Source organism: Spermophilus citellus (genome assembly GCF_964194105.1).
Source record: "Spermophilus citellus genome assembly, chromosome: 11".
Lineage (NCBI taxonomy): Eukaryota > Metazoa > Chordata > Mammalia > Rodentia > Sciuridae > Spermophilus > Spermophilus citellus.
Genome location: NC_138192.1, coordinates 92,471,999 through 92,487,687, shown reverse-complemented (window position 1 = coordinate 92,487,687; position 15,689 = coordinate 92,471,999). Strand labels below are relative to the sequence as shown.

General features: G+C 31.5%; 1 protein-coding gene across 7 annotated transcripts in view; it reads right to left on the bottom strand.

The window, feature by feature from the left end:
- Window positions 1-15,689, bottom strand: part of NAB1 (NGFI-A binding protein 1) — a 47,184-nt gene that overhangs the window by 17,511 nt on the left and 13,984 nt on the right. For all 7 annotated transcript variants that reach the window (XM_081261512.1, XM_081261517.1, XM_081261518.1 and 4 more), the window contains 2 exons: window positions 6,999-7,132; window positions 4,245-4,296 (listed from right to left, as the gene is read on the bottom strand). In XM_081261512.1, the coding sequence (XP_081117638.1) occupies window positions 4,245-4,296; window positions 6,999-7,132 (186 nt within the window). The remainder of the gene's footprint in view (window positions 1-4,244; window positions 4,297-6,998; window positions 7,133-15,689) is intronic.

Genomic DNA, 15,689 nt, shown 5'->3' with positions numbered 1-15,689 from the left:
GAACATGGCACATAACAGTGAATAAAAAGTAATTGTTTTTATAATTGCCCCACAACAAGATTTGGAGTCCCTGATAAAAAAGAATAAGAATACACATACTTTGTTTTCAGTTAGGCTTAAAATGGATTCACACAAGCTGCTCATCTATTCTGGGCAGAAGTGTTCCCAAGCCTTAGTAACTAACACATAAGGATGAAGAGGTACTTTCCCTAGAAGTTCCCTACAAGTGGTAGTTTCCATAAACCCTACATAAGCTAGCAGGCTATCTTTTTTTTTTTTTTTTCCTCTCTCTCCTTTGTGGCTATCTCATTTACTATAGGAATTAAAGAAATAAAGATCAAAGACTCTATTTTTTAAAATGGCTAAAATACCCTGTAAGGAAGAGTAGTATTTAAGGACAACAGGTTATCCTGAGTACTTCTATACAATGTATACTAATATTTCATACTAATATTAAAAAGACAAAAATCAAACAGTAGCTGTCCTCAAGAGAGAAAAACATACAACATAAGTGCTTTCCAGGAAGAAAAATCAGAGAAGTATTTTTAAAGCTTCACTCCACCCAACTCTTCAAGTACAGACCAGGGAAATATAACAAGGAAAGATCATACTGAACTTGAACAATACATTACTTTTACTTGTGTACTTTAATGCACTGATGATAGCAAGCAAGAAAATGTTTCTTTTTCCCTTATATATTATTTTGATATCATTTCTATTTTACCTACTGAACATTGCATTTATTTTTGTTTATTGTAAAAATTATCTTTTTAAGGTGAAAAAAATGAGCAACTTGGCATGTATGTTTACTGGTTGTTGACAGATTATAGAAGAACTTGTTTCAATTTGGACCTAGTAATTAGGAATCTGTCATATTACTTTCTTTAAAAAATAATAATAAGCTGAGAATCAAAAAACAAGCAGTAAAATGAAATAAGAGTAAAAGTATTTCAAAAGTTCTAAAATCTTTCTAGTTTTATCTATGTGGTACCCTATGTCAATTACATATCTAAACAAACTATTCTACTTATTGTCTCTAAACATACCTAGTATTTTCTTACCTCTGTATATTTTCCATGATAGTTTAAGTTTACTTTTGGTGTTAACACTACCCCAAACCCCCAAGGGTATCCCTAACTTCTTAAATCCTCTATCCCTTTAAAACCCAGTTCAAATACCTCTTCAGTAAAACCCTACACATATCCCTTCGCATGTCAGAAAGTTTCCTTCTCCTCATTAGTCACATAGGAGATAGACATAAATAAACCAGTCACATTCAGTGAGAAGTCATAAAACAGTAGAAACCTTTATAGCCAACACTAGCTACACCTCATTATTAGCTTCCAAAATCAAATGATCAACTCTAGTACCTAAAACTCTTAGATGACATTGCAACAGAATTTAGACAAGGGTTTAAACCAAGACTGCACATTTTGAAAAAGATTACACTATATATGTTATATATATATATATATATATATATATATATATATATATATATATATATATACACACACACACACACACACATACACACACACACACACACACACACACACACAAAAGACACTTTTAAAGAGATATTGATGACTCATAAATTCTTTTGAAAAACTAGGCAAAACCAAAACAAAATTAAAAACAAAACTACATGGGGCTGGGTACTGTAGCTCAAGTGGTAGCGCGCTTGCCTGGCATGCGTGCGGCCTGAGTTCGATCCTCAGCACCACATACAAACAAAGATGTTGTGTCTGCTGAAAACTAAAAAATAAATATTAAAAAAATTCTCTCTCTCTTAAAAAAAAACTACAACTAAAAGTGAATCACTGTCCTAAATTCAAAGCTAAAGCCTTTATATGTTGAAAACAAAATCAAGAGTACAGTGTTTATAGAAGAATGCAAGAAGTTTGATACTGATTAGTTACATGTCTTATTTAGGAAGGAATAGAATTGTTATTCACAGGAAAAGGAAACACTGATTATTTAAATTTGAATCCAGAACTGTTCAAGTGGCTTTGTGAACTCTAATAAAACAACAAACATCATATGTAATGATATCTGAATGATCTCTAGTAGAATGTTTCAAAGGAATAGAAGGTTCACATCTAATGCTATAACCCAACACTCTCGACTTCTAATAAGAAACTCAAAACACTGCAAGAAACCATTTGCTTAAATTTCAGATCAGGGCTGCTGAGAGCATAAGACTAAATACAGTCAAATAAAAACAGCAGGGCTGGGGTTATAGCACAGTGGTAGAGCACTTGCCTAGCATGTGTGAGACATTGGGTTCAATCCTCAGCACCTCATAAAAATAAATAAAATAAAGATTCATCAACAACTAAAAAAAAAGCAGCTTAAACCATTCAAAAACTACAAATTTCAGTGTTCAATAATGATCTCTATGGCTAGATAAAAAGGGAAATCAGGGCTTAAGTGTGAGAGCAGCCTGAATCACAATCACACTGAAGGTCAAAACTAAAAAAGTGATGTAGATGTATTTCTAGTCTAGCAGATGATTATTCTTCCTGGCCACTAAGTAGGATTAATAAGGAAGTATTAATTCTTCCTTTAAAATCTCCGACAGCACAGACCTTAGCAGCAACAAGTTTACTATGTTCACCTTCCTTCTCTGACAGCAGCAATAAGTCATTAACAGCTAAGTGCACAGAGATCTCTTAACTCTCATCCCAGGGTGCAATAGGATAAAACATTTACACTGGTTAGACTATCTCTCAATGTAATCTTTTAGACAATTTCAACAAATTTTCTGACAGGTATTTGAGATTAACTCGTCTTAAACATTACTCCACAGCTAACAGTGAATATATGACAAGCATGAAAACAACTTTTCAAAAGACGTGCCCTTTGGGGAACAAAATACTTCCCTTCTTTGTGAACTATTGCTTTAAGATAGTTTTTAGAAATTGAAGGTGCTTGTCCACAGCTATTCATTATTTCATCCAACAGATTTTATTAAGTGCAAGGCATTGTTGCAAACTGAGTATACGTAGTGGACACACAAGAAAAGAGCCCTGTTCTCATCCAATGACACAAATGATACTATATTAAACACAAACACATAACCATTCCACCAAACAGTAGTTAAGTGCTATGAAAGCCAGCAAAAAACCCATAATAGCCTGAGTATGATTTTTGCAGTTCAGGAACCCCTTCAGAAAGGGAGGCAGGGAAGTCAGTAGAAACTCAGATGCAACATACAGCTGCTTAGAGAAAATAACGAGGCAAGTCAAAGGAGAGTGCTGAAACACAAACAGATTGGCACAATCCAGGAACACAACAGCGATCAGCATAGCTAGAACACAAGAGAGTAGAAAAATATAGAAGCAAACATAGTAAGAGAAGCAAGTGAGAGTCAGATCATATAGGATCTTAGACACCTCCAGAATAGTTTAGATTTTATTCTAAATACATGAGAAAGCCACTGGGGAGATTTAAGCAAGAGAGAAATGCATATTTTTATAGAATAATTTTGGCTTTGATATAAATAAAGGATCATTGCCATAAAAATATTAGGTTATGACAGAAATTTAGGGCAGTCAAGCATAACTCACTTGCTTTAACTTGAAATTAAAATATGATGGCTAAGAGTGCACAAAATCCCATAAAAAAGGAAGAAAGACGGAGCCATCTGACTTCAAATTTCCATTCTGCTATAGACTAGATTTTCAGAACAATAGTTCTATATTTCTGAGAGCCCTAAGAAGAAAATACATTCTTGTTGCTTAATTCCCGCCTTACTACTTGCAAGTCTAAAATAAGAAGTCTCAACCATGGTCCTTTACAAAAGCCATTAGTTATAATAAAGTTTCTATGATTTGCAACTACTGAATTATTTTCCTCAGATAGTTAATATAAAAAAACTAAAAAGTCAGCTCTTCTGAATGTATTTGATGACTAATGATATAAGGAAGATTATAAAAGTAATTGTTTAATCCACAAAGAGTTTTAAATTTGTAAGACACAAATTTTTTGCATCCTCTGATAAACTGAATGGACATCAATGTAGACAATATAGTCTCCTTTTAAAAATTTGCTTGGTTTGCTAGTTCAAAATACTATAGATACTTCAGAGTAACAAAATTATATGTTGTTTTTCAGTGCATTTTTTTGGAACCAAATTTTTTTTTTGGGGGGGGAGTCTGAACTAGTAAAACTCTATTTTTAAGCATCTTAAAACAAAAGTAAACATTAATAGTATTTGAAAACATTACATGTAACCATACCTCTACTTTAATTCTCTTTGGGGATAATTCATCTCTTTCACCACATTTTGACCTAAGGGGAAGGGGAGAGAAGAGAAAAACTTCAGAAGGTAAGAAATTTCATTCCTAAGGCATCTTAGTCTAGAACCTTCTCCCAAAGCACATAATCTTGAAGCCCCAATATAAGAAATGACATACTTATATCAAACATTCAAATAATGAAAAAATGATTTTTCATCATTTTCAAATTAATATTAAGAGACTATATAGACACCATTATTAATTTCACATTTCAAGTATAAAATGTATACATGTATACAGAAAAAGCACTCAATAAATATTTCATGATATTATATACCAAATTTTTTTTAAAAATAGAGGATATCCTTTTATGACTCAGTACAAATAATTAAAGAAAAAAATGACCATTTAAGATGAATGCTTAAAGTTATATGAGATTAAAGTGGATTTTGTTTATCTACTGACACTACAGATGTACTTACTCTTAACTCAGAAATCTCTCTGCTGGGAATCTATCCCAGAGGTAGAAACACATATATGAAATGTCACTTCTTCAATTCTAGGATACACAATTATTTCATATATCACCCTGAAATATTCTTGCCAACTAAACTATGAATAGTCTTCAACTGTTAATACCTTAATATAAAAGATGTGAAAACGTGAAAAAAATATATTTCACAATCAACAAAATATGTATGGTGTTATAATGTTGTTATTTCTAATAAAAGAAGACCAAAAACAACTCAAGTGTACATTAGTAGGGCATTGGACCAATTAAATGGTACATTCACATAATTAATGCCTACAGCTGTAAAAAATAAGGAATATATATGTGTGTGTATGTATGTACTAATATAGACAGTTCTCTTATGTTACGTTAAATAAAGGCAAAATAAAGAACATTATAGATATATGCTTTTATAAAAAAAAAGAGGTGAACAGATAGCATTACTTGTATTTGTTTACAAATGCATAAACAAACTGGAAGGATGAAAATAAAACAATTAAAATTCCTAGATTGGGGAAGGTTAGAATAGAGTAAGAGTCAGGAATGGAAGTGAATCTTTTTTTTTACTATTTTTTTTATAGTTTGGGCTTCTAAATTATATTAAAGTATTAATATATTTAAAATAGATTTAACTGGGGCTGAGGATGTGGTTCAAGCAGTAGCGCACTTGCCTGGCATGCGTGGGATGCCGGGTTCGATCCTCAACACCACATAAAAATAAAAAATAAAGATAATGTGTCCACCTAAAACTAAAAAATAAATATTTAAGAAAAAAGTAAAATAAAATAGATTTAACTTAAAAAATATACAAAAAACAGCTAACATTATTGAAGGCAGTTGCTTCTATGGCGTGAAATGGGAAGGTGGCAGAGGACAGGAACTGTTGTTTCATGATAAACCTTGTGTACTATATGACTTCTTACATCACATATATGTATTATTTTGATTAAAGAAAATCATCTAAATAAAATACTCGAAGTTTTGTATAATGCATCACTGAAAATGAAAAATCACTAAAATCAGTTTTTGATTATCCAACTTAAAAAAAAAATCTTGGGAATAATCCCATATTGCTGTATATTCTTATCCTGTTACTCTATATAATTTTACTTACTATACGTTGGCAAATATGTAGATGCCCAGACAGGGCAGAAAATGAAGCCACTGTGAGTTTGAGAAAACAATGGTAAATGATAGCAAATGCCTATAATATAGTAGTAAACTTCAAACTTCAGTATGTACAATAATCATTTGCAATACCTGTAAAAATTTAAAATTCCAAGGATCCATCTCCACAGATTGATTTATTAAGGCTGGGAAGGGTGTTCAGGATGTGAATTTAACAAACAACCAGAGTTACTCTAATACAAGTGTTCATTTGCATCCACAGAGACAAGCAAACAATGAACTGGCAGTACCAAGTGAACAAAATAAAAATGATCCTACACCTACAGACAATGCTTAGAGACTAAAGTGAAGATAAGATAAAGAAGAATATGGTGTGTTTACAATAAATTTTGAAATCATCATTCTTTTCAACTTTGTTTTTTATTTCAAACTCACATTTTATATTCAATTTTTTAAAAGTATCTCCCTTAAAATACTAGTCTATCATCTTTTTTTACATTCAGGCAATCTCAAGACTGCAAGCACCTTGCAAAAGGAATCACTCTGTTTCCTCAGAGAGTTCAAAAAGTTCACGTAGTTGTAGGTATGCAAATAGTCTAAAAAGTTTTTCTGAATTGCATCAACATCCCCAAACCCAAAATAAGTATGAGAAAAATGTTTAAACTACCTGTAAGAACAACATTAACATACCGGGAAATTATGTCTTTCAAAAGAAAGGAAGACAAGAGGAGAATTAAACAAAACAACAAAAATCACTTTGCTAGAAGAAAAAAGTTCTGGTGTGTATTTACACAGTAAGGTGATAGACACAATTATGAATACATGAATAACAATTATGTACTATGTATTTCAAAAAATAAAATGATTTTAAATGTTTTCATCATTAAAAAATGATAAATGCTTGATTTAAACATATAATGTTCATAAGGTACTTCATAATATGCACAATTTTTATCTTTTTATGTGCAAGTTAAAAGATTAAATTTAATTATAAAGTAATTTTAAACAATAGTGTTTTGAAAAACCACAAAAATGCTTATATTCAATCAATGGATAGTGTTTCAAACCACTTCTATCAGGCAATGCAAAAATATCGCCAATTAGTTAACACTTACTTGGTGGTTCTGTAAGTATATTTATAGGTGACTTCTCGAGAAATCTGCCTAGCCAGAGCAAAAAGTTCGTCTCTTCTTGTAAGCAGGGCATTATCTTTCACACAGAGTTGGGCAGCTGCTTCATTAACAGTGAGCTAGATATCCAAAATAAAGTTATAAAAATCATAAGCATTTATATTTCATTGATGCATAAAAGGTATCACTAAAGAATATAAATATTTCATATCACTGTATAATGAAACCATATTCACAAAAAATCAGGATGGTTACTCCAATTGCCAAATTTTGGAAGAAAACCAACTTATTTACCATTTTGCAGAGCCCAAACTATTCAAAATAGTCATCATGGTTTTACTTAACTTATTTATATGTTTTCTTTTTCTTCTTTTCTCTCTTTTTTTTTTTTTTTGCAGGGGGGAGAGGGGGGCTAAATGGAGTTTATGGATAATTTGAAAAAGTAAAGAATATTATATAACTCACATCTCATTTTTCTGATGAAAAACCAAAGGATTTAATAATATGATATGGTGAAAATACTTTCCTAACTAAAAGTTAATACCTGGTCTGACAGCATTTTTAAGTGTGAACTGAAATGAAAATTCTTAGATTCAAAATTAAATGATTTTAGTTAAACTTATAATCAAATCACTTAAGTAAAACAAAATTATCAAAAATTAGGGCTATCATGGAAAAATCAAGGTCTTGGAGACTAATCGCTAGTAAGAGTAATCTAATTCTACCTTTCCATGATTCAATAATTTTTAGACACTGCCAAGAGAGCCGCTAGTTGACCAAACACCTTAAACTAAAATAGTAAATGTCATCCTAACCTCAAAACCTTTAATTCTTTAAACTAGAAAATTCTGTCATTTACTCAGATATAGTGAACTACCAAGAAATATATCAGATTGTTTTTAAAAAGCAAGAAATGTACTCAATCAAGACAGGATCAGTGACAAAAAAGAAAATAGGACTTGATGTCAGACAGATGTGAGATGAGTCCTGCTTCATCACTTACCAGCTCTGTGACTTTGGACAAGCAAAAATTGCTCAGAGCCTTCTAAGAGACAAATGGGAGGATAGCACTACTATAAAGGGCTCTAACAAGAAATGAGGAAACACACCTGGCACAAGTTGTCAGTGTTAGTCTTGTTTTCCTTTCATTAAAGAAAAAGAAAATCAGATATTCATTTTTTCTCCAGGCATGCCACATTTATTGATAATAATTTTTCTTATTTAAATTTTTTGAAAATATACAAGTGAAGAAAATAAACCAAGCATGAAATCTTTCCATCTAGAATGACTACTGATATTTTAATATAGACTAATAATACTTCTCAGTACACAATATAAACTTAAGTATATATGTAAATACAGATTTGTAATATTCTTTTTTCACTTAATGTATGCTATATTTTAATTATATATTAAGGCAAAGACTTGCCAGATACATCTAGTGTGCACCGGATGCTCAATATTTGTTGATGAATAAATAAATTTTAAAGTACTTTATAATATAATTTTTCACTAGTCATATAATATCCCATTATAGGAAAGAATAATACATTATTTGAACAATCTCACTCCAGAAATTAAACTACCTTCGTTTTCAGTACACTATAAACACAGTTACATAGGGTATTCTTAAATATACATTTTTTCACATATATCTAATTATTTTTTGACATAGACTTGTTAGGTCATAGAACTAAATTTTAAGAAATTTATGCCTTCCACCAAATTACTCCTTAGAAAAGTTATTCCACATCATACTACAATTTTATGAAGAGCCCATTCTTAGAATCTTGCCCAACACTGGTTATTATCTTTTTAAAGTTTACCAATATCATTTGGTTATAATTTGCATTTATTTGACTATAAAACTGAACTTTTTTGTTGTGGTTTTGACTTATTTTAAAATCTGTTTGCTTAAGGAATTTGTTTAATTTTCTTTTTTGTCTTTTTAATTGATTTTATTTTTTAAATAAACGACATCAGAATGCATTACAATTCTTATTACAATTGTAATTCACAATAGCTAAACTGTGGAACCAACCTAGATGCCCTTCAGTAGATGAATGGTTAAAAAAAAATGTGGCATGTATACACAATGGAATATTACTCAGCAATAAAAGAGAATAAAATCATGGCATTTGCAGGTAAATGGATGGAGTTGTAGAAGATAATGCTAACTGAAGTTATCCAATCCCAAAAAACCAAATGCCAAATGTTTTCTCTGATATAAGGTAACTGACTCATAGTGGGGTAGGGATGGGGAGCATGGGAGGAATAAAGGAAATCTAGATAGGGCAGAAGGGGGCGGGAAGAGAGGGGGCAGGGGGTTAGCAGTGATGGTGAAATGTGATGGACATCATTATCCAAAGTACATGCATGAATACATGAATTATTAAAGTTTATAATGTCTGTTTCATTTTCTTACGAATTTCAGACTTCAGGAATTATTTAATGTATTAGGAGTATTAATTATTAATTCTCCATCATATATGGTGCCTCCCCCCCAGTCTGGCATTAGCCTTCTTAGTTTTTGCCTTGGGTGCCATGCTTAGAAATACTCTTTCCACCCAAACAATACATAGATGTTCTCCTATACTTAATCTAATAGTTAAAACCTTTCACTTAACTAAGTAATCCACCTAGAATGTGTTATGGTAAATGGCATGATACAGTATCTAACATCTTTATCCTTAAATTTCCAACTATAATCTGTACTGGTTTGTTCTGAGACAATTAATTTGGCTACTGACAGCAAAGTTATAATAAGACCAGGCTTCCTATTTTAAGCTTGTAGCTGAATATAAAAGTGTAACTGAAGGAAGAAATCTATTTTCAGCCTTCTCCCCTCCTCCCAAAGAACCATCAAAGATTAATTCCTTCTCTAAGTTCTTTTGAAAGGTGCAATGTTATTGGAGCTAAAAGTAAAATATACTTTTAAAGAATGACATCCTAAGTACACTGCAATTTCAGCATGGTAGTAGCTACAATGATCTTGAAGACCCTTCTCAAATTGCTTTTTGTACTTGTAAATCTAGATTACTATGAAAACTTCTGAATTAACAACATTTCAGAAGTATCAGCTATGCACAGCCACAAAAAACAACTTTTTAACATAATCTGTAAGCAATCTTCTAGTATGCCTTCCATCATCTTACCAGGAGGGAAAAAAACAAAACAAAACAAAACACATTCACTGTCACTGCATTCATGCTCTACAGACTGAAAAACTAGACTGAAATCTCCCTACTTCAGGAAACTTCTGGGAGAAAATTAAGGCTGGAGAAATAATTTTAGCTCACTTTCAAGTAATAAGAAGAAAGTGACTTATAAAGTATCTCCCTAAAAAAAAAAAAGTTATCTAGATTTCATGGCCCCTAGTGGTTAATTAACAAATTAATAATATATTTGAAAAAAATAATAAAAACACTCCAACACAGTAGTAGTAGTTGCCAGCTGTAGCACCATGCTAGCTTTTCAAAAATGCCAATATTCTTATTTTATTAAAGTATAAAGTAACAAAATATTCTCCCTTATTGTTTTACTTATTTCTCCCACTTCCTCTTTTCATGGCCCAAAATACCAAAATTCCATTTGTATCATCTTGTAAAAGACTTTTTAAAGTTAGCTTTGTATGATTTATGACTGGACCTAAAAACTGAACCACAGATGTCTTTATTTTCAGAAAGGAAGGTAACTAATTCTAAGAAAACATTTTATTATTAGTTAAATTATAATCTTAATCAAATGATAATTCTAGATTAAGTATTGTTGGCACAAAAATACTGTGTAAATGCTGTGTGATAGGGAGTTCAAAAGGCAATCAGCAGAATACAACAGACACTAGTATGGCAGTATGCATAAACGTGACTGTATAACCAATGTGATCCTGCAATCTGTACATGTGGGAAAAATAAAAATTCATACTCCGTTTGAATCAAATGTACAATATATGATATGCAAGATCATCTTAATGTTTTGAGCAACTAATTTAAAAAAAAAAAGGCAATCGGGACTTCTACTTCTAGTATTCAGAGAGCTAGGTACCATTACTGCTGCATCCCCTTTCAAAGAAACAACCAAAAATGTTGAATAAAATAGGGGTGGGGAAAAACATCTTAAATGCTGGAAAAAGAATAAGGCCAAAAAAGAATAAGGACAGTATCTCAAAGGAGGAAGTTAAATACAAGTGCTAAACTGGATGAACCTGAGCTTCAAACTTCATAGCCTGAGGCTGGGGAATGTGAGAAAAGACAAAAAAGGCAAAGTCCACAGCTCTTCAATAAAACTCAAACCTCAAAGCACTGAACACCAATGTATGGGTGAATAAGAAAATCATCTGTAGCCCCAGAGGAGTGCAAGGAAAATTACCTGTCTTGAACTTTGGTGCTAACAGAACAGAAAATATGCTCTTGAGATTTCATAAAAACAAACCCACCTTTATATAGATCTATGGCCTTAACTCATAATAAGTACGATGAGAATTTATTTTCTCAAAGTCCTAGAGTTGTAGTGTCTCCAGTTGCCTGGTAAAAATAAAAGCAAACAACCTCTAAGGAAGTTCACTTCTAAACAGTCCCACAGTTAAAGTACCAAGAAATATAATTTCATAGACAGAAATCATAAAATAAGCATCAAACGTGAAAACTAGTAGAAAAACAGGTGAATCAGACCCTCAAAAACTTGATTTACCCCATTACATTCAAGTTTTCAATTCTGTACATATTTTAATGAAATAGACACAGGTGCATTAAAATAGGTTGGAAATAATAATTTACGGCTTATATGTTATTATATTAACTAGTATTATTATAACTATTATAATTGTATCCTTTTTATTATTATACAATTATATATTATCTACTATACGTTTTTATGTGTTCCCCATCTGAGGTGATGGGACAAAATGTGACTAAATGGAACTAAAAAGCAATATAGTAAAATTAATAATCAGAGAGGATAAAAGAAAGAAATTGGGGCAGAAACAAATAGAAAATTTAAAAAACAGACAATAAATAACAGAATAACCACTAACTTCTAAAAAAGTTGAAAGCCAATAAAATGGTATCTGTGAAAAACCATAGACAATATAAAATTTACCTTGTATAAACAGTAATTAAGAAAGAAAGCAAAATAAAGATATTTTCTGGTGGGGTAGAGAAGACCAGAGTGATTTTCACCAATAGAATTTCATTAAGAAAAATTTTAAATCCTACTGATTTCATTTAGAAATCAGTTAAATTAAATCCACCTGAAACAGAAGGAAACTAGTCCTAGATGATAAATTTGAGATATAAAGTATGTGTGTGTGGTGGAGGGAGGAAGAAGTAGAGAAAAACTAATAAAATAATAGAAATTAATCCAAAATATTAGTAATTATAATAAATGTAAATAGACCAAATTTTCTAAGTTAAAAAACAAAAAGATTGTTAGACTAGATTCCTTAAAATTCAACCACTGGTATTTATAGGAGATACAATAGAAAACATGAATTCAGAAAAGCATAGCATAAAACAATGATAAAAAGATGTAACAGGCAATTATTAAGAGATCTAATATATTTATATATTGTATTTGTAATATCAAACAACGGACTTTATAGCAAAATGCATTAAATGATTAATAAAATGACTACACAATGCAAAAAGAAAAAAGACAACTCCACTAACACACTAGATTTTAAAACACAACTCTTATTTACTGATATAGCAAGTAGCTCCCCCCCCCAAATAAGTAAGAATATAGGAGATTTGAATAACAAAGTCAATAAGCTTATTAAAACAGACACACAGAGAAGACTCCACCAACAAATGCCAAAGATACCATTCCATATATATCAAAAACACTGACTACATACTGGATCATAATTAAAATCTCAAAAAATTTTAAAGAGCTGGCATCATGAAAACTATGCTCTCCAAAGCAAAATGTAATTCGATTAAGAAACATTACAAAAAATAATGGAGGCAGGGACACTTCTATTTGGAAATGAAGAACACTTCTAAATAACTCATAGGTCAGAAAAGAAATCATAAAACAAAAAATAATCAGAACTAAAAAATAACAAGATAACCTCATATAAAACTTTGGTGGGAATAAGACTAAATCAACATTTATAATTTTGCTTGCTTATATTAAACATATAAGGGGCTAGGATTGTAGCTCAGTGGTACAGTGCTTGCCTCACATGTATGAGGCACTGAGTTCAATCCTCAGCACCACATAAATTTTTAAAAAATACAAGAATGATAGAACTGATGAACTAAATACCCAACTTAACCTAGAACAATAATATACAGAAAAGTAAAACAAACACATAGCACAACCAGAAATATCAGTAATACGAAGTTAAAAGCTGCTTCTTCATAAAGATCAGGAGTTGGGAAGATGGTTCTATAAAAGGCCAGAGAGTAAATATTTTAGGCTTCACAGTCTAGTTTATGTCACAACTACTCAATTCTGCCATTATAGTTTAAAGGCAACCATAGACAATACATAAATAGGCCTGGCATATGTTTCAATAAAAGTTTATTTACAGGCTGGGGATATAGCCCAGTTGGTAGAATGCTAGCCCCACCTGCACAAGGCCCTGAATTCAATCCCCAGAACACAAAAAGAATTTATTTACAAAAACAGATACTAGTTTGCAGATATCTGAAAAAAAATAAAATAAAATTGAGAATCCTGTCAAGGTTGATCCAGGGGTAAAAAAAAAGACAGATTCACAGACACAATTAGTTCTTAAAAACCTTAAACAACTTTCAAGCCAGCAAGTTTGAAAACAGACGAAACGGACATATTGTAAGAAAAACTGTAAATTTATCAAGTGATTTAAGAAACAGAGTACCTTAGTAGTCCTATAACTTACTTTAAAAATCACTGGCCTGGGCTAGGGTTGTGGTTCAGTGGTAGAGCGCTTACCTAGCAGTCTAGCACATATGATGCACTGGGTTCCATCCCCAGCACCACATAAAAAAACTAAATAACAAAATAAAGGTATTATGTTCATCTACGACTAAAAATATTTTAAAAAAATAAAAATAAATCACTGGCCTGAGCAACTTAGCAAGACCCTGTCTCAAAACAAAGTTTTTGAAGGGCTGGGGATGTGGCTCAGTGATTAAGTGTCCCTGGATTGAAATCCCTGAACAATAAATAAATAAATAGATAGATAGATAGATGGAAATGCCCAACATTTCTTTTGAAGTATTAGATGCTAAAAACTCTCAATTCAAAGCCAAGAATTCAGAATACAGCATCAAAACTTATTAATAATGTTTTTCAGTCTTTGAATCTACCAGATTCTGTACTCCTTTTCTCTCAAAGCTCAAACTTAACTTTCTCTGAAACATCTCAGCCTTGACTTCTCAACATTACAACGGCAATCAACCTAAGCATGGCTTCATTGTTTATTTTATGGGCCTGGGTCCTTGTCTTGGTAACCAGTGTGTAGCCCAGTTCCTATATAATTTCAAGAGATATATATTCTTTACCACCTTGTTGTTTCCAACCATTCCTCTCTCTGAAGATCTGAGGCATACTGTTTAGCCTAGTTTAGCATCTACTGTCTGCTAACATCTCTTTGGATAAATAAAATATTCTGGGTGTTGGAAATTCTTTATAGTACTATATCTGAGTACATTTATCCTACTTGTCCCACACCAACTACTTGTGTAGTTCTAAACCTCATCATCCTCTGACACTAACTTCATGGTCTGATTCCTATAAACCAGACTATGTCTACCCAGGTCCTAAACTTCAGTTTAAAAAAAAAAACAGCGTTTAGGGACTGGGGGCTGTAGTTCAGCAGCAAAGCACTTGCCTAGCATGCATGAGGCACTGGGTTCAATCCTCAGCACCACATAAAAATAAATAAACAAAGTAAAGGCATTCAGTCCATCTACAGCTACCAAATTAAAAAAAAAATTAAGCATTTAACATGATTCACACTATAATTCTTTCCTAAACAGTATATGATACATTTGAAAATAAATATAAAAAGTTTATAAGAAAAAAATCACAGGTACTTAGGGAAGTTAAAAAAAAATTCAGATGTAGATAACTTCCATCCACACCTACTTATAGTTGCTTTGTCTTGAAAAATAAAAAACAGTATCCATAGAGTCTATAAAGAAAATTCTCAGGACAATGAGATTAAGCCAACACTGAATTAAGTCATACATTTCCTTGTTTGGAAGTTGAAGGCAAACTAGTAACATTTTTTGATCTTAAGGAATTTAGAAAAACAAACAAAAGTTTTTCTGATTCAAATAAATGAAAATATGAGAGATTTTTATAATACCTCAAAGTTACATTTAATACTTTCTTTAAATTCCCTCAGAATTTTATAATTTTATCCAAAGTCTTAAAAAGTTACTAGTTTAAAAAAGCTTACTGATTCATAAACATCTATCCTATATTACTGGACTAGATTCACAAACTTGAGTTATAAGTAGCCAGTGGTCTAAGTTAAATCTTGAAAACATAAGCCACATTTTTCAAAGACCCCACCTCCATATCTCAGCCTACTGGCATTCATTTTGAGTGTTCCCTTATTTCAGGAAACCCAGGATGGTCTCATTACTCAAATACCACCTGTACTTATTTATCTAAACAAGCAAAGAGCCCCTTACCAAAAGCCAAGTGTAAAAATAACTTTTAAAGTATTTTTTAAAATAG